Source organism: Vidua chalybeata, chromosome 1 (genome assembly GCF_026979565.1).
Source record: "Vidua chalybeata isolate OUT-0048 chromosome 1, bVidCha1 merged haplotype, whole genome shotgun sequence".
In the NCBI taxonomy this organism is placed as follows: Eukaryota; Metazoa; Chordata; class Aves; order Passeriformes; family Viduidae; genus Vidua; species Vidua chalybeata.
In genome coordinates, this window is record NC_071530.1 from 139898214 (window position 1) to 139918339 (window position 20126).

Here is a 20126-nt window from a genome sequence, read left to right on the forward strand (position 1 = left end):
GCGTGTCAATGACTTTTTCCTCAAAGATGCTAAAACCCAGTAGTTCTATTTCAACTGTAAACAAATTGAATATTTCAATTCAGAACACAAAGAGGTGATCTCACAGATCTCACCAAAAAGTAGCGAAGAACATAATAGTGAAGCAGACAGAATTGTGTCATACACAAAGCTGAATTCCTCAACCCTCTTTTAACTGTTTTCTTGCATGCCAAAATTTCCACAATGTAACAGTGAGCCACTTCTCTTAACCTCCTATTAGCAAACATAACCTATCAAGTCAGAGATGCTGTAGCAAGTTTTCTAATCTATACCCCATACAGAGTTTTCCATTTTAAATAGAATTCTGTTGCTAACTAAGGGAGTAAGAAGTCTTCAGATTATTTTAACTTTGATAAAAAGGTAGGAAAGTGTCCATTAAATTAACAACTTTTCTAAATACTTATGCCCCAGATAAGCTACTTGGAAAAAAATTCTTCACAGAAAGACTGTAAAGTTGGAACAGTCTGCCCAGGGAAGTGGTGGAGTCACCATTCCTGAAAGTGTTCAAGAAACTTGTGGACATGGCACCTGAAGACATGATTTACTGGTCATGGTGGTGCTGGGTTGACAGTTGCACTCATGATGATGATCTTATGGGTCTCTTCCAATTTCAATGCTTCTATGATTTTAAATCTTCTTTTAAAAATATCATCTAAGAAACTAAAAGCATTATCAAAACAATAGAAAATGTTTGTATATACAATTTTATAACCTGAACTTAAACTTCTTACACACCACAGGGAAAACTAAAGATTAAAAACAAAGTATTTAAAATTAACAGGTTGCCAAGAACCATTTTAATTTCCCATTTACTAGTTCAACAGACTACTTAAGAAAACTGTGCAAAAGGTAACAATCCCTGTAAGATCAGAAACAAACCATCACATCTAATCTGTGTCATAAAATAATTCCTGCAGCTAGCTCAGCTGCAAGGGTACAAAGGACATCATCACTACACTTGCCATAACAAGAACTTGGAAGAGATGACCAGATGATTAGATATAAAGACTAGTACAAACCACTGTTTCTAGAAGCAGTTCTTAGTAAAGAAGGGCAGAGAAAACACACTGATGATTTTTTTGAGCTACTAATTCTAAAGTTTTTAGATTTCTAGTATTTCTGCTTGCAATCCTGCCTAAAGAGCAGAGATGCTGTATTTAACTACCCAGCTGTGACCAGGTATTTCAATGGAAAAATACACCTAACTTCATCTAACATTTTGTAACTCATGTTGCCTTTAACTTCTGAGATACAGAAAGAGGCATACTAGTTTCTTGTTATGAATATTTAGTGACCTCTGTCTTTCATAACGACGAATAACATAGGAGTTATGAAATACATAGATTTTCCATTAAATTTGAATAGTTTGAACAAAAAGAACCCTCACCTTCTCCACAGAATGATAGAATTCCCTCTCCTAATCCCTTTTTTAACATAATGGGATTCCTTACTCTGATCATTTGAAATGCTGCTCCTTTCTCACACCTTCCAGGAGTTACACAGGATTCCAGTTATTACAGAATCACAGAATGGCTGAGGTTGGAAGCAGTTTCTGAAGGTCTTCTGGTCCAACCCCTCAGCTCCAACAGGTCAACGACAACCACTTGCTCAGGAGCATGTCCAGATGACTCAAATATTTCCAAGGACAGAGACTCCACAGTCTCAGAAAATTGTCCCAGTGTTCCATTACCTTCACAGTAAAAACTGTTTCTTGATGTTTGGAGGGAACCTCCTATGTTTTAGTTGGTGCCGACTGTGCCTGCTCCTGTCAGTGGATGTAAGTTAAAATACATGAAATTCTATCAGAATACAAGAAAATGCTTTTTACTGTGAGGGTCATCAGCACCGGAGAAGGTTGCCTGGAGAGACTGAAGAGATTCCATCCTCGAAGATACTCAAAACCCAAAGGGACACAGCCCTATGCAACCTACTCTACCTGACCCCATGTGAGGGGAATTGGACCAGATGATTTCAGCCAGTCTTTTCCAGCCTAAATAAAGGACCCTGTGATTTTTTATCAGCTGCTGTTAAACAACACTTTCACTAGAAGTTTTTTAACAATTCAGCAAATTGTAAATTCAACCAAGCCAGCCAAAAGAAGTTGTGAGAATATAAATGTTTCAGCAAATCAAAAGAGAATACCTAGGGAAAACATTTGCCCATCATGCTCCTACCAAAAATGAAATGGCTAAAAGATTTTTTGCTAAAGCCCCTTCCCTAGAACGTGCAGGATGCGACATGATTTAAAGCATACTCTTCAATATGAGATGCTGAAGAAATTTTAAAGTTTTCCTTTCAAATTTTGAAGTGAGTTCTGGTTCTAGGACTTACACTGTTATCTACAACAATAAATAATGCAAGTTTGATTCCTTAGGAAAGGCCAAAAGCTTTATTTTCTAGATCTTCACAACAATCTAGAATCCCTGCAATAAGGATTCTGAATTTTTGACATAATGAGCAATAGCATCAATAACAAAAACATCAAGTCACAAAGCAAACAGAATTACACAATTAATGTACTCAAGTGATTCAGTATCAAGACTCAAAGAAAATTTCATAACTCTGATAATAAATTCAGTGTCCTATATAAATGAACACCGTATTTGCAAACTGAATTATTGATGCTCTTGCACAACTGATGAATAAAGGAATACACAGTGTCTGTCTCAAGCACACAGATCAAATCCAAGGCCTTTTTTCCCCATGAAGTACTTTATAGAAATTTTTTGATACTTTCACAAAACAAAACAAAGATATATTAGCACAAGAAATTCTAAAGAAAATTAGGGTAAGAGTCAAAATTATTGCCAAAATACTTCCCTAAAATTAGACCAGACCAAAAGTTACTATTAGGAAATTACCAGGTAAAACTTGACAGTAAAAGAGAATAGGTTATACTTAAGAACAACAGAAAACACTACATCTGCAGAGTCTTAAACACACCACTTACTGCTTTGACTCATGGTGACAGACCTCCAGTGTTGGATCATTATAGATGAAAGCTGCTTCTAAATCATTGACTCTCACTCTGTAAATCCGGCACTGTTTACTGTTCAGCTTGATTCTGTTCAGGTTTGCAACTGTGGGAAATATTGTGAGTTCCACATAACCCTATGAAAACACAAATAAAAATCTTCTGTAAAATCTTTAACAGCTTAAAAAATAGAGAGATAGAAAAAATTATTACTAATACAATTTTAAAAAATCACTGGTATAAAGATGGTATTTTCATATTTAAAAAGGAAAAGTATTTGCCCTTTAGATTTTCTACATTTTCTTTCATGCCATTTAAAAGGTGAATTTTTGCAGCTGTAAATGAAACAGACAAAACAAAAAATTCAATGTGACTGACAATCACACCTGTTTTACTGCAAAAAAATCTGCCTCTATTGACTAGATTTCAAGTTACTAGCATCACTATGTTGTATGTTTTGGTACTTGAACTTGAGACGAGAATTCTTAAAACCTAAGCAGAATCCTTTTAAACAGATAAGTAAATTGACAAAGACCCTTGAAGACTTTAGGCCTGAAATGATGGAAGTCTCTTCAAAGCCCAAGTGAACTCACATACAAGGTAGAAAACTCTGTAAGCCTACCCCTAACATCAGCTAACGTTGTGTGAGCATGAATTTTGAACTGCAAATTGCTCTGTAATATTTACAGTGCAGCAGCCTTCACTCTGAAATCTTTTTCTAGAAGTGCTCACAATTAGAAGGAATTTTATCTCAAGCAATGACAGACTTATGAGAAGCATCAGATTAGAAAGTATAACCTATGAAGTAGCTGAACAGCATAATTAGCTCGTGAGTGCAGTTTTTTCCTCTAAAAGCATGAAGAAAACCCAGACACTTAATTTCTACTTCACATTTTATTAGGAAATACTTACTACAACAGACTTTCTCTGAAAATTTACGTTGTTGATACAAACTACCTGATGAGTTGTGCTGAAAGAAAAAAAAAAAAAAAAAGTAAGGTTTTGTGTAAATGCCAGCATTTAAAATAATACTTTAACCCAGTTTAACAGAGGATATATGTACATAAGTACCGCAAATAGAATATACTTCTATAAAAATCATTAATGATTGTCTCAATCTTTTATGTGGTCTGAACCAGATAATGAATAGAAGTTACCCACAATGTCAGGAAAGTCCCCCAAAAAATCAAACACAGTACCATGCCAGGATGAGCATTTCTTGGTAATACAGGAAGATAACATAATTTTTGAACAACACTTATTTGTATGTAAGAATAAAGAATTACAAATGGCAGTGTCCAGGTCTAACACTGTAGTGATGAGCAGTATCAGTAATGGCATGAGCCATAACACTTGCAATCAGAGACCTGTGGAAAGTGTACCTGGAGAGCTGACACTTGGATGTAATTTATATAAGCAGGTATTACACATTAAAAGATACAGTATGTGCTTTACAATTAGCATGCCATAAGAATTTGTAATTTAAAATAATGCTAATCCTCTAATCAAGATAGGTATTTTATACTAGCTAAATGCATTTGCTTAAATTTTGAGTGATGTATTACAACTCCTGGTAAATAAAACTGATTTAAAAGGTAAGAGATAAAATAATTCCAACTTTTAAAAAATCCTGTAAGCTATTTCTATGTAATTTCCTGTAGTAGGCGTCATCTTTACAGTAGTGCATTTCATGACTCAAGACAAAACCTCAAAATAATTCAACTTCTATGGCATATCACACTTTATATGTACACATCCTGTGCATTAAGAAGTGACATTGCTTCAGGTGAGATAAAATTTGATAAAAATTCTTACAAAAGAACTACATCTAAAAATGGTTTCATTCGTTACTTACACAAATGTATTTCTAAGTAGAATCAGTCTTCTCATATACACTTAATATAACAGATTTGTAAATAAATAAAAGAGGTATAACGAGAACTCTATTAAAATACACTGAAATATACCACCAACTGCTTTGTAGCTTGGTTACAAGCCAAATAGTGAAGGCGTGAAAACGATAATTTGCTTAACAAAACGGCTTGCTGCAAAGCAAGCATTTTTTTGTACATAAAAAGGCCCTTAAGTCAAAAGGGCTTTTTGACACAGCAGTACATATGGAACATCGTAGTATGGTCTTTAGTACTGACACTATGTGAACAAATGTCCAAAGTTTGAAAAGCATAATGTAAATATCTTTGTAAGACTGCACGGTTGACAGACTTACTGTCCATGAGTAAGTCCATTTACACATTCAAACATACATCTGCAACACACGTTTTCTGAATGCAAGCTACATTACAAGCAACAGCTCCATCCTTCTTAAATCAGCCTGTGGCCTGACTCAGTCTACTTGAAACCTGCGCTGGTTTCAAGTATAACAATTTTAAAAAATGGATACTTATAATTTATAGGGTCTTGGGCTTTCAAATCCTTTGTCTCCTTTCTTCCTATTCATCCTGAACCGCAGCACTAAACACACACTGCTGACCGTCAGACGGGCATCAACATCATCCTCACTCAAGGGGTCCCTCGATTTTCCCCCGTGTCACGCCGTATTTGATAACTCATGTCCTCAGCGGATGTGTGACCCCCAGCAGTCACAAATCTTCAGCTCCATCGCTACAGCACCGACCAAGAAGCAGTGTTTGTACAAAACCTTCTGGGGGTGCACTCTCAGCCCCTCTGACTGCTGGGGTTACGGAACCAGTCCAAGGCGCTTCCTCTCCACGGGAACTACGGAAAACAACCGGCTCAGCGGGCAGTGGCGGCGGGAGCGACGGAATCAGGAGGGCCGGAATCAGGACGACCGGGCAGGCACCAGGGTCTGCGCTCGTGGGAGCGCCGGCTGGGGCAGCGTCGTCCGCTGAGAGCCGGCAAAGGCGCAGAGGGTCGAGCGGCCGGGCGGTGGCCGGGCCCGGGACAGGGTCGGCCCCGCGGGTCTCCCTCAGCAGCGCGCCCGCCGCGGCCCTTCCGCAGCCGCCGCCATCTTGGCGGTCACCTCCGACCCCGCGGGTGAGAGGTCACGGCCCGATTGACTGAGCGCTATCACTTCAGCGGGAAAGGCTGTTGGAGTTTTGCTTCTTACAGAAGGGCAGCTCGGCGGCGGCGACGGGAGAGAATAAGAAAAAAACAAAAGGGGAAAAAGAAAAGAACCCCCGGAATAAGCCAAAAGCCGAGAGAGGGGCCGCGCCGTGTCCCGTGCGCAGGCGCCGCGGCTCGCGCAGGCGCGGGCCTGGGAAGGCGGGAAGGGGCGGCGGAGGCGGGAGCGCGGCACAGAGCGACCCCCGCCTGCCTCCCGCGGGTGTCCCACTGGTGGGAGTCGGAGGACACGAGATAAAGTTCCTTCATAACCAAGACTGTTATAAGTAACTTCAGATTCATCTATTTTAGGTTCAAATAAACGCTTGCATCGAAGAAGCTGACAGGAGTTTGAAAGGTCATTGCATTTTGAATGTGTAACGAAACCAATCAGGAGCACTGCACACATGGAATGATAACACATACAAAATTAATTTAAACAAACTCTTTTCATTGCTGTAATAAGGCTCTATTAATGAAATACTTAATTTCTTGTTTTACAAATAAGAAAAACACCTATGTAAATACAAACTTGGAGCACAAATATAAAAGTATCGATTGTGTTGCATATTTCAACTAAGGGGCCTTCTGTGATGCAATGGAAGGAATTTCCAAGGCTTTTCCATTCATATAACCATTGATCTCTGGGACTGAAACTTCTGGTGTTATTGGGGGACCGGAGCTGTTGGAACCAGACAGCAAACCAGGCAGTCCTTCCCAGCAGAGAGCCATTCTAGTGTCCACACAGCTGGTCAAACACCACACCCCTGCAGCAGCAGTGTGCAGCACAGGGCACTGACCTTGCAGCACTGGGCAACAATAAACAGAGCTCAGGAAGTAGCTTTTATTCAGCTTTTTATCTGTACCAAATTCCAAGTATGCACACAGAGTGCATCTTAAGAGTTACATTTGATTTAGGAGGAGTTTTTCTACTCCCTCCACTCACTCTACAGCTGGAATGCTGGCAGTTCCAAGGTATTTCCTACCTCACATCTGAGTCTGATGGAGAAAATACTTTTTGTATCAAATAACCAACAACTGTTAAGTTTAAAACATAAATCTGAAAACTATCTAATATTAAACTCTGGTTTACTGACATGCAAAAAATAATTTTTAATGATGACAAAATTACCATCTCAGGCACTCCACTTCATGGCAGTATCATAAAAACATTCTGTTTCATTTCTCTACATAGAGCAGTATTATCATTACAAAACTGGAAGGTTTCAAAGCACAATTTCTATGTGCTGTTATTTGCCATAACAAAGTTTTAAAAAAATAATTGTACTACAAAGTTTTGTATGTTCTTTAAAAAGCACAAGTAGTCTTCTGTAAAGCTTTAGTTTTACCTCAGCTACATTTTAATGACAGCTTATAGGATATTTATAACACAATGTCCAACAACTCTATTATATTCACACTTCACTCAAATTAGTTTTTTTTGTAATATATATAAGGCCATTCTGCCAAGTATTAAAGTGTCAGGTGCTTGTGCTGATGGTGTTCATAGATATGACCTTAAAAAGAACTACTTTTCAAAATCAAGATTGGTGTAGTCTCAGTGGGTAATGATTTGTTCATGAGCTTGATGAGCTCTGTGCTATTCAAAATGTGAACACTGCATTGAAACTTTAATCTTTAAGAATGGCCACTAATGGGCAAAAGACTAAAATTTTCATGTTGTTATTCAATTCAACTGATTGAATTATTATCAAGGAGGTTTTAAATTTTCATTTCAGACTTATGGATAAACAGATTACATGTATTCAAAAAGTAGAAGTTGGGCAAGGGAAGGTTGGCTAAGAAGGCTGGCAAAGGAAGGTGAGCTGAATATCATTCCTTAGAGGCCACGAGTGTCCTCACACTCTCCTTAGCTGAGCAGAGAACACAACATGTTCAAGTAGCCTAGCAGTTTAAACTCAAGTACACTGTATAATGACGGTTGGCAATTTTTTCCCCCAGAAGGCAGCAGCAAGTAACATTCACTGTTACTACATTCAGTATCCTCAGTTCTTCAAACAATACTTGTTATGAGATGGGTCTTCTAGAATTGTAAACTTTAACACCATTCAGCATTGAGGAGCGAGCATATTTTGTCAGAAGAGCACCAACGGTCTGCTTCTCTGCACACAAGTCTCTAAAGAGGAAATAAAGCACATGACATTGGCATTAATACTCTCACACAAAATGAATCTGTAAAATATTTGTAACTACAGCAATAAACTGCATTAGGATGTTAGGGAAAAAACCCAAAACTACTGTAACTGTCGCGTAACGCTTTAAATTACCTGAAGTTTAGAACTTACATTGACGTTTATGCACTAGGCAAAACTACACGACTTACTTCAGAAAAAAAGAATTTTGGGTTTTAGGCGGAGTTTTATTATTACTGTTCTCTAACAGAGTTTTCAATCTAGCTAAACAGCTAGCTCTGAACTATTCAGTTATATTACAGTAAATTTAGAGCCACTCATAAAGGATTGATGCAGTTACTTCTGGGTTAGCATCAACATCTGCTCACTTATATCACAGCTGGACATTCCAGACAGTGCAGTAGTCTAAGTCTTAACCACCAAAGGAACAAAGGATTCAGTACAGGAAGCACTATTGCTTTATAGTTCTAGTGTTGTAAATACAGAGACTCATTGTAAAGGTCAGGAAGTTTAGCCTTTGAATTGTCTGCCTTAATCAAATGAGAGTTATCACTCATTTAAACCCAGTAGGATCAGCTTTTTACACACATTTAAATCCAAAAAAGAGAGTTACAGATCTCAGAGGTGGGTATTCTATTCATATAGAATCCATTTAATTTAAAATGCAAAGTATAGTATTATCACTGACGCAGTGAGAGCTCATCAGAAGCCAGTTACGCAAAAAGGGAAGACTATAATACTAATTATGTTTTAATAAAATTAAATATATCCTTACTGTATATAAGGGGTAATATCCCCTTCTGTCCACTTTTCCCGTATGCCAAATAAGCTGTTGAATCTTTCCTGATTGTCTTCAGGTAGGTCTTCCACTTTCAGCAGAAAGATGGTCTCTGGTCTTGAACTTTTATCCACAAGAGCCAAGCCCTGTAGAACAGCATCAGAAAGGAAATGTTAAGTACTGACAAAACAATTGAACATCCTTCTTTCTGACTGTATTCCATGCAAGTTGCTCTTTGCAGATCCAAAGCCTTCCAGAACTGCACTACCAGAGGCAAAGTAAGAAGTATCATAAAGGCACTGTTTTACAGGCAGTATTTATAATTTCCTTTATGACAAGAAGGAAGGGAGAATCCATTGGGTTCCAACATCTCTCTGCCTTCTTTGAGCAAAAGGATTCCAGTAGTGTTTGCTATTCTACTGGCTGTCACTACCAAGCTGTTCAACAACAGCTTCAACTTCTGTTCCAGTCACATTTACAAGTATTAGGTTGCAACCTTTCTTTAGCCTGAGTTACAGAAACCTGAATTATCATGATTCCTGACTACTGATGCTCATAGAGGACATCATAAAGCATGCTTGAACTCAAAAGCTGACAGAAACAACACAATACCTAATAATGGATAAAATCTATATATGACACAAGTCAGTTACACCCTACTCACAAAAGAATCCATACTTGTTTATGTGCTTACCTGAAGTTGATCAAGCCTTGTTGTCATCCCCTCAGGGACACTCTGTTGCCAGACTTCTTCAAACTCCGATAGATTGAATTTAACTGCATTTTGCAAAAGCATTTGTGCTATAGCTCTGCATATTTTATCTTCATGCATTTCAAAGAAAACCTCCCCTGCTGAGAAACAAAAACTAGGTTATCTTGGGTTCTTGCCTTTTGATAAAATAGCAGCCTTGTATTTCCATTCTGTTCTATAGTCTTCTATACACCAAGTATCCTCTTTTTTCTTTTCCTTGAGAAGTAATTTGATTTGGTGTTAATTTGGATAAATTATGCTATCTTCTCATTATCAAAAATAAATTATGCAGACTACAGCAGGACTGTCCCAACTACAGTATGAATTTGTATCAATAGATGTGTTTTCCCTCCATGTTTTCCCCTTTCACAGTGTACCGTTTCTCCTACAGCTCTCATTCCTACTTCTGAATAGAAAACAAAACTTTTACTTCTTTAATCACCCTTATGAGATTATGAAGGGATGAGACTTCATTTTCTCACACATTGACTTGGCTAAAATTCTCTGAACTAAGTCAGGTATAAACACGTCAGTCTATTGTTTCAGCCACCTGTCTGCAATTCAGACTTGTTCCTTGTGCAAACTGCCTAAATATATTAGGACAAGAGTCTGTTGTCACTCCAATTACTTTCCTATGTCCTTTAAGGTGGAGTGAAACTCCTACTTCAGCCAAAGGTGAGATGAAAGCTACTGGGGGGGAAGAATTCAGACTGAATAAGGGCAGTGCAGTATTGTATCTGTGAGATGGATAATGGAAATCTAATCACTACAACCAGCGGATCTTGTGGGGCAGTTCAAGAGATCATAGGCAGATACCTACTTCAGGCAAGCTGAATTAAAGCCATGGACTACTCATAATAGCACAAGTAATTGCTTAAATATCTGAGATCTCCTAAGGTATCCAAAGAGAGATGTCATCTAAGTTTTACTAGTGAGCTCTCTTTAGTCACGAAATTATAGCTTGGAGACATTTAATAAATCACTTCCAGTACCTCTGTTCACAATTGTCCTGTACAGTTTAATAGCCTTTTTTTCCTGTGAAATTTCCTTTAACAATTGTACAGATTTTTTACCCAGTTTGCTCCCTCCTTATACTGGCACTGTAGCAAAGTAATTTGTTTGGGTCCTTCTTCACAAAACCTACATTTCCTCATTAATAACTATTTATTCTATGCAAAGTTAAACCATGTAAGCTTTCCCAAACTTACCATCATCAACATATTTCCTGCCATAGCTTAAAAGAATGTGTTCTATCATCTCTCTGGAAAAAAAAAATCAGACATCAAGCTCTAATACAGTTTACTAGGACACTCCTGAAGCAGTTACCAAGAAAATTAAGAAACAGGTATGGAGAAAAAGAATTAACTGAGGAGGATAGATGATGAGACACATTTCCATGGGTGAAATGAAGAAATTGGTAAAAAAATAAAAGGGAGAACAAAATGGGACAAATAACACATGGGAGCTGATTTAGTCTGTCAACCCCAAAGCTCTCTTCCACTTTCTAGTTATAACTAGCAAAGACTAAAATGCGTAAGGGAAATAATAGAATAGATTTTTGCAGTATCACTCTTTTACAATGAGAAAGAATTGTATCAGCAACAGTGTGGCCAGCAGAACCAGAGCAGGGACTGTCCCCCTGTACTCAGCACTGGTGAGGCTGCACCTCAAATCCTGTGTCCAGTTCCAGGCCCCTCACTACAAGAAGGACATTGAGGGGCTGGAGCACATCCAGAGAAGGGCAACAGAGCTGTGGAAGGGTCTGGAGCACAAGTCTGATCAGGAACAGCTGAGGGAGCTGGGGGTGTTTAGCCTGGAGAAAAGAAGGCCCAGGGGAGACCTTATCCCTCTCTATAACTCCCTGAAAGGAGAGTATAGCCAGGTGGGGGTCAGTACTCTTCTCCCAGGCAACAAGTGACAGGATCAGAGGAAATGGCCTGACATATTTAGATTGGATATAAGAAAAATTTCTTCATGGAAAGCATTGTCAAGTACTGGAACAGGCTGCCCAAGGAACTGCTGGAGAAACCATCCCTGGAGGTGTTTAAAAGATGTGTAGATGTGGCACTCAGGGACATGGATCAGTACTGGACTTGGTGGTGGTGGGTTTATGGTTGGACTCAATGATCCCAATGTTTTTTACAAGTCTGAATGATCCTATGATGCAAGTCAAAAAATTTCACAATTAATTATCCTTTACTGAATAAGAGGCACTTTTCTGAAGCTCTGTCATAAAATTATACCCTAACTGCAGATATCTTTTTGAGCCAAAAGGCAATTAAATGGAAAATGCTACATACTGTAAACCTAAGACTTTCTTTGAATGTAATTCTGAATTACACCAGAAAACATACCCCCCTCTCAGCTAGTATGCAACAGGCAAACCAAACATTTTTGGCTAGCTATAGCTTCAGAACAGGTATTTCAACATGCTCAGCAATTTACAATTTAAGCACATGCTACTTCCATCATTTCCAACTCAGCAGTAATGTTTCTACTGCGGATCAATGGAAATACTATCAATAAACACTAAAATCAGTTTACTAACCTGTCTAAAAATTCCCTTAAGTATTTTTAGAAACAAAGAAAATGTATCATTTACATAATGAGAACTAGAATCTAGATTTGCAAAACTATAATTCTAATAGACAGTTAACAACTACTGTAGTTACTCATAGTTAATAATGAATGTAGACCATTTTAAGTACTAAAAATAATTGTTTACCTGGGTTCTAGAGATCCAAGTTCTTCAAGGCAGGCACACAGAGGAACCTTACTCAAAGGCCAGGACTCTGAATCTATCAGCTGAGTCACATGATTCAAGAGTTTCATCTCATAGTCAAAGTCTAAAATTCTCCAATATCCTGCCAAACAGAGCACCACAAAACACTGTTAGAAGGAAAACATTAACACCTTAATTCTATTGCCATTAAGATACATTACTGGAGTCTGGACATTCAGGTCACACTGTTGTACAGTATGCAGCAGCATTGTGTTTTTTTCAGGATTAAAAACTGAGAAAAGGAACTAAATAATAAGAGCAAATGTAAAGGAGAATGAAACTTAATTATCTCAATTGTTTGTAATTCTTTAGTAATTCTTTAACTGCCACAGATACAAAGACACTAAAAATATCACTCCAAGATGAATCAGATGTGGAAAAACTAACAGTTCAGGAACAGAACTGCATGTACAGGACTGGCAGCATTGGCCCTACAAAGCAACAGCTCAGGGCCAGAGAAGTTCACAAAAATTCAGAAATCCAGATGACTCTAGGACTGTGATCACCTTGTGTCCCAGTGAGGGTTTGGGCATGGCCAAGTAAAGGATGAATAGGACCTGTCCCAATGTGAGGCACTTGCTCAAGCCTTTCCTCACATGGTAGGAAGACACTGAGATAAAACAGGTCAGGGAGGAAGAAAGGACTATGAAAATGATAGGGTTACCTAAGAATCAGCTATCTTTGCCTCTAGAACTACAGAAAGCAGTACCCATTCATTCATGAAGAGGGTGACCAGCTAAAAAATATTCATGGTGGGATACTCTGATGCCAGTGTTTGTAGCAGCAAAGAAAGAGTTATCCTGGAAAGAGAGAGACTGGCAGTGCCTGCTCAGCTTTATCCTTCTGATCAGATTCATAGCAGCAGAGGACACGGATCTATGGAAATAAGTCTTAGAACTTTGAAGTAACTTGCACCTTGAAAGACGAGGATATGGAATAGGCCTTAGAAAAAGGAAACATATTTTGGGGAAAACATTTCCAGGGTTATTTCCTCATAGGTAATAATATTCTTTAGATACGAATACCTTCGATTTTGCAGGCATCTATAACCTGCAATTGGTGGAGTATTTCTTCTTCACTTGCTTGAATCAGACTTAACAAATCTTCTGTTGTATACTGCAACAAGGGGGAAAATAGGAAATAAAAGAGGTTATTCTTACTTCTTCTTTGCTTCAGCGACCATGCTAAATGCATTATAAGCTATAATGAAGGAAAGACTTCAGATGTTCTTTCCCCCCAGACTGAATTTTCTAAGGTTCGCCACACTCTCTGTAACTTTTCTTGTAACTTAAAACATTTTCTCAAAGGGTTATTGAACACAAAAGGCAGTCGAACTACAGGAAAGTCTTTGTACCAGGCCCAAGTAATATGCCTATATTCCCAGAATGTCAAACTAGCACAAGCAGACCTTGTAAGTGAAGTATCCCAGCAAGAATAAAAAGTGAATGTATGTGTTCTGGCTTTTCTGAAATAATATATTTTAATCTCTGGGATTCAAAGAAAAGGCAAAGCAAAAATCACTTATCATTGTTGAATAGAAGTTGGAACCTGCACTTAATACCTCACTGAGGGAAAGCCTCCTCCACCATGACCTCAACAGTTACTTGTTTTTTGGTGTCTGCTAATCAGTTGGCACACATACAGCACAGACCCAGCCAGCACACAAACACCTCCCTGCAGAACAGTTATGTGGTGAGATGGGACGGTGCTATGGGATACTGTGGTGAAGATGTGAGTGGATCAGAAGTTATCATGAGAGTGAAGTAAATGGAAGAAATACCAGACTTCAATGCACAGGAAATAGGACATCAATTCCTTTATTCACAGTAGAGCCTTTTTAATCAACTCTAATATTAAAGTTTTGTTGATTATAGCTCAAGAATATTTCCTATCAGAAAGAAAAAAAAAAGAAGAAGAAAAAGAAAAAAATCAGAAAGAAAAAAATTTTATTAAGTACTGGATTGAGATCTATCAGACTATGGGAACACAAATGCAACATACCAACAATAAGTTTGGAACATCCACATGTTAAAAAACCATTTAATAAATATGAAAGGCCTCCACTTCCTGTTATGCTATTCCTATCAGAGTATGTTGAAATATCATCAGGCCAAGCTCCCATCAACATGTCAATGAGGGATGACCCTATTATACAGTACTTAAAAAAACTGAAAATCATGAGACTCAGCTTACAGTAAACAACCAAAAAAGTAACTTGCTTTCAAACAGATTAAAGGTGGCCTGTAAATTCCCGGCATACCATAAATATTAAGTGTAAGCAAACAAAACAGTGGAAATCATTACTACACATACATTGTTTGGGATTTCAGTGAAAATTAATCCCATAGGAAAGACTTTTCCCCTGGAGAGCTTTCAGATTCATTTAGGAGTTCCACCAGAGCCAAGGTTAAGACTTGTCTACATTTATCTGATAAATCTAGTTGTTATCCAGTAAGCTCATAGAGGAAATGCATTCTCCTTCAAAAATAAAAGGTGATCAATCCTCAAACCAGTCATTAACGTTTGGGAGACACTGACATCATCTTAATAATACTCAGTATTATGAATAAATATTATTTCATATGACTTTTTCATGTTGCTGGCCTTTGACAATGCTTATAATTTTCAGACAATTCAAGCCCTTTAACCTTTGCCATTCCTTATTTTGCTGTATGTCCCTCTATGCCTAGATCAGCATAGGTAGGCAATTCTGGGGGCAAGATTCTGTAACTAATCAGAAATCAGCCTGTTAATCATCCAAGAAAAGAGGCATCATGTCTCTCCAGAGAGAAGTAACATCTTTGTTTGCACATACAAGCACATGCAGATGGTTTGGTGGTGTCAGCTTCAATCAAGCCTCAGCATAAAATACTTGGAAGCAACTACTTTTTGGTTTTAAAGTCAAAAGGAAAACCAACCAAATGAACAAAATCCCAGAATTTTATCAGCCTTTTTAGCTGAGATCATTTGCTGCACAGTCCAGATCTCCCCATTACTCTTTAGGCCCCAGACTGAATTTCCTGGAAACACCGTAAGACAGCAGGATAGGATTTCATTTGTATTTTCCCTTCTTTCAGTGTGTCTTATTCCATGCCTTATATATTCCCTGTTACTCTCTTCAACTCCCTTCTTCTCCTTGTCATCACCAATTACTGGTGATTGTTGCCCAAAGCAACTTGCACGTGGGTGTGCTCTGACCTCATACATGGCAGACACAAAGAAGAAAAGGCTGCATACCTTAGTAGTCACGTAACTCTCACGGAATTTAGAAAACAATCTGAAGTTTGTGCTTCAAGAAACTTCCCATAGGAAAAGGGAAATGCCCAGCCTCCTTCCATTTTCCTCTTTTAACTAATAAAAAGGTTGCTTACCTGTACTCACTGGAAGTGCTAACAACAATCAGCTTGTTTAGGATAGAAGGGTTAAAAAATTAACTCAAAGAAGCACTGTGAATCATATGAGGAAAGGAATTTTTTTACTTAAGGATGTATTTTCACTTTAATTTGCTCATTACCAATTAAAAGAAAGCAATTTACACAGCTGATTTACCTTTGAAAATGTTGAAGTCTGATCTTTCTGACTATCAGGCCCTTCATATGGATCTTCCATTAAAAGCTTCCTCAGTTTCTTGAGTTTTGGTCGACATCTCCTTAATTCCCAATAGTTCTTGGAAAAACCAGCAATCTACAAGAGAAAACTGCAACTCTTTAAACATTTGGATTCAAAGCTGCTTACCAAAAATTATCAGCAAGCAGTGTTAACCCACTCACTGAAAACAAGTAACTATTAATAGGGTAATTACTTTAGAGATAAAACAATCATTGCAATGTTTTCAACGAAAAAAAATTACTACAGACAATGAAGAATAAAAATCCACCGTTGATTGAAAAAAATTATGTTTGTAGTGCATAAGACAAAGGTAACAACTCAACTCTGCATGCAAATGATAGGAAATCAGCACGGGATATATTGCTGCACAATTCCCCTCAAAACTGCTTTTTGTCTTAACAATAAATTGTATTACTGTCATAAAAGCCCTCCTGTATTAACTTGTGTCTATCTTCCCCACTTCTTCACTATGCTTCAGGAGGGCAAAGAACATTGAATTCTTAAACTGAGAACTCTAAAATCATTCACTTTGACAAATGTTTGATACACTAATTGAAAGAGCCACCTTTGAATACATCTCTATTTAAAAAATTGTATTCAGATTGTAAAATCCCCCTTTTGGGGAAAGCACTCCTAAAAATCAACCTGTAAATAGCTTACTTTAAAAATAGTTGCTAACACTGAGAAATTATATTTTCTTTCCAAGCTTTTAATACCTACTATAAGTAATTACTATGCAATGTAAATAAACCACAGTTTTAACTTCTTTGAAACAATAATAATCATAGATTACAGAGAAAGTTCAGCTGCCTAAAGAAAGGCTCTAAAGCCATTTTGGACACCCTAAGGCATAGCATGGCCCTATAAAAAAACACATTTATAAAGATGTCCTCCTGGAATTGGTCAATACACAAAGAAGCTACAGGAGACTCGTCCTTTCTCCAGTGGCAGCCTGCAATAGTGGCTAAGCAATACCACAGGGCATCTAAAATGGCATTAGAAGTCTATGTTTAGGCAACTGAATCCCAGCTGGGTTTCACATATGCATCTTGGACAAAATATAAGAAATTACAGAGAATAAGAAAGCAGGGAATTAAAGTAAAACAAACAAAAACCCTGAAAGACATACCTGTGAATGAATAATATTATAAGATGCCTGATCTGCATTCAGCTCCTCTGGAGTTTTGCAACCAGGAACAAACAGCAGCATATTTGAGGTATCTGCTATTTTCATGTCATAAGTTTTATCTTTGCTGCACAACACTGCATGTTCATCCTTTTCACCACGGATTACTAGGCTGGAAAAAAAAAAAACATAATGGAAATAATGATGTATTTTTACCTCTGTTTCAGGATGGACACTTATTAAATCTGTCTGATATTTTTTCACGTTCATACATTTGTAAAGAAATTACAAACTGCAGTTCTGTTTGGTAGCAGCAATCACACTTCACCAAAATATAAAGATGCAAATGTCAGTTAATCTAATTGACTATGTATTCCCTCTTGTTTTAGTGTGGGAAAATTCAAAAGACAAGCATTCCAAGTTTTCATGCAGAACACAGTTAAATGCCTATAGTCATACACCGATTCGCTCAACCTCCCTAAAACATTGATGAAGTGATACTTAATGTGTGAACTAATTCACTAATCTTAGAAATTCGATTACAACTAGAGTTGTTCTTTAATGAGAACTGAAGCTGGCCCACTGTGAAACAAGAAAGCAAAGAGAACTTGCATTTATTGTGCGGAGCCCTTCAGATAATTAATATCAATTTCCTTGCAAGTAATTCCAAGCAAGAAAGAAAATAATCTTCTAGAACAATTCTGAACAAAGAGACAATGTAAACCACTCTCTTCAGCTCACATATTTGATGAAGTAAAGATTCTGCATGAGGATGTGAAAATACCAAAGCAGGGCCACGACAGGGGAACATTCAGTTTCTCCCAGGCTACGTACTAACCTAAGTGCTCAGAGCTCAGATTCAATTCAATTAAACTGCTTCTCTTGTTTCCCAAAGCCTGCGTGCATGAACAAAGCTCAGCTGTGCCCCAAGGGATCAACTTGACTCAGGCCTCTAACTGATAATACTTCATCAGTATTGCACTAAATAGGAATGGGCTTACTAACATACATCTCAGAGAACTACCTTCTTTAGAGGAACTTCTCATTTTGTATCACTTTAAGGATTTTCTGTATGTCACTGGCATTGCAGTAAAGGAAAAAATTTAAAACAGTATCAAAACCTTATCTAGAACCTGCTCTGGTTCAGAGTTTGGCGTCACATAACCATCCTATCCTATGCCCATGCTATACTGCACATTCTTCCCTGCCAATTTGTCTATCTTGTAGGCACCCTGCCATCCATCAGGCCTCGAGAGTTCTAATAGGAAATTCTCAAAGTCAGCAGGACTCTTTTAGGGACATAATATCTTTTTTAAACCTGTATTTCTGATCATAGAATATCCCGAGTTGGATGTGACCCACAAGGATCACTGAGTCCAGCTCCCGGCCCGGCACAGGACTGCCCAAAGAATCACAGCATGTGCCCGAGAGCGCTGTGCAATTGCTTCTTGAACTGCGGCAGGCTTGGTGCAGGCACTTTTTGGGGAACCTATTCCAGCATCTTCTGAGTTTTGTTTAGAAGTCTCCACAGCAGGAAGTTTTCCATAAAAAACAAACAAACAAACAAACACAACCAAAAACCCAAAACACACACACAGAAAAACCCAACAAAAAACAAACGAAAGACGCTTCTTACAGGTGTAAATAGTTTTTAGTTTACAGTGTAACTGAGATTTAAGGGATTTAAGGCGCAGTTACACACACCGCATCAGAAGAACGATGCCAAAGCCCCGCGTCCCGGACATCCCGGCGGCGCGAACCGCCCCCCGCGCCCGCCCTACCTGCGCCCCGCCTCCAGCTCGGCGCAGAGCCCCGGCTCCAGCTGCAGCAGGCAGCACTCGCCGCCGCCGGCCTGCGGGCCGAAGCTGAGGCAGTGCACGGCCGGCAGCAGCTCCGCCGGGTTCAGCTTGGCCGTCTGCAGCGTGGCGTCCACCTCGGCGCGGCTCCGCATGGCGGCCCCGGCCCGCTCCGAACCCCGCGCCACGGCCTCCATCCCCCGGCCCGCCCCGGCCCGCCCAGGCGGGGCTGCGCCAACGGGGAGCGGGCGGCGCCGGCGCGCGCGGCCTGGGTTGGTTCTGCGGTTGGCGGACGGACGAATGGATGGAGGGACGGCGGGGCGGGCGGGAACGGCTCGGGGTGGAATCGAGGGGAATCGCTTCCCTCTGTTCCTCCACCGGTCTCATCTGGGACGAACCTCCTGATTGCTGTCTGGCTGCACAGGAGCCGGGCTGTGCTGCAGTAAGATCTCTCGTTATGCCAGAAATGCAGTAAAAATATACAAAACGCGCAAAACTAAATAAAATGACAAAACATTGCAAAAACAGGCCCAATATGGAAGTCACTGCCCAGCTCTGAGGCAACATAAAATCATAGACGTGTTTATGATTGAAAAGGCTTCCAAGATCATAAAGTCCAACCCTTTATCCAGCACTGGCAAATCCAGCACTAAACCGTGTCCCTGAGTGCCACATCTACACATCTTTTAAACACTTCCAGGGATGGTGGCTCCACCACTTCCCTGTGCAAGCCTGTTCCAGTGCCTGACCACCTTTTCTGTGAAGACATTTTTCCCACTATCTAATCAGAAGCTCTGCTGGTGCAACCTGAGCCCACTTCCTCTCATCGTATTAGTTTTTATCTGGGAGAATTCCTGCCTGGCTACAGCATCCTTTCAGGGAGTGGTGGTGAGCAATAAGGTCTCGACTGAACTTCCTTTTTTTCAGGCTAAATAGCCCCAGCTCCTTCAGCTGCTTCTCACCTGAGCTGTTCTCCAGACCTTTCCCCAGCTCCATTGTCCTTCCCTGGACACACTCCAGCTCCTCAATGTGTTTCT

At 39.2% G+C, this 20126-nt stretch overlaps 2 protein-coding genes across 5 annotated transcripts in view; both read right to left on the reverse strand.

Annotated features, from left to right (window-relative positions):
- Positions 1-6187, reverse strand: part of TAF2 (TATA-box binding protein associated factor 2) — a 61026-nt gene extending 54839 nt beyond the window's left edge. For 2 of the 3 annotated variants that reach the window (XM_053946010.1, XM_053945992.1), the window contains exons 1-3: positions 5418-6187; positions 3926-3979; positions 2990-3150 (exon numbers count right to left, since the gene is read on the reverse strand). In XM_053946010.1, the coding sequence (XP_053801985.1) occupies positions 2990-3150; positions 3926-3979; positions 5418-5471 (269 nt within the window). In that variant the 5' untranslated portion in view covers positions 5472-6187. Of the gene's footprint in view, positions 1-2989; positions 3151-3925; positions 3984-4868 lie in introns of all 3 variants that reach the window. The other variant, XM_053946000.1, reaches the window with a different exon arrangement.
- A 341-nt stretch (positions 6188-6528) lies between these two features.
- DSCC1 (DNA replication and sister chromatid cohesion 1) lies at positions 6529-19286 on the reverse strand. 2 transcript variants are annotated; one of them, XM_053966166.1, is made up of 9 exons: positions 19075-19286; positions 17297-17465; positions 16108-16242; positions 13584-13674; positions 12502-12640; positions 10985-11037; positions 9720-9874; positions 9023-9171; positions 6529-8231 (listed from the first exon to the last, which is right to left on the reverse strand). In XM_053966166.1, exons 1-9 carry the CDS (start codon positions 19284-19286, stop codon positions 8123-8125), a joined length of 1212 nt encoding a protein of 403 aa, XP_053822141.1. In that variant the 3' UTR covers positions 6529-8122. The 2 variants fall into 2 exon arrangements, with proteins under 2 accessions (XP_053822141.1, XP_053822148.1); XM_053966173.1 differs by having other exon boundaries at positions 9720-9877; positions 19075-19267.
- Positions 19287-20126: the final 840 nt, after the last annotated feature.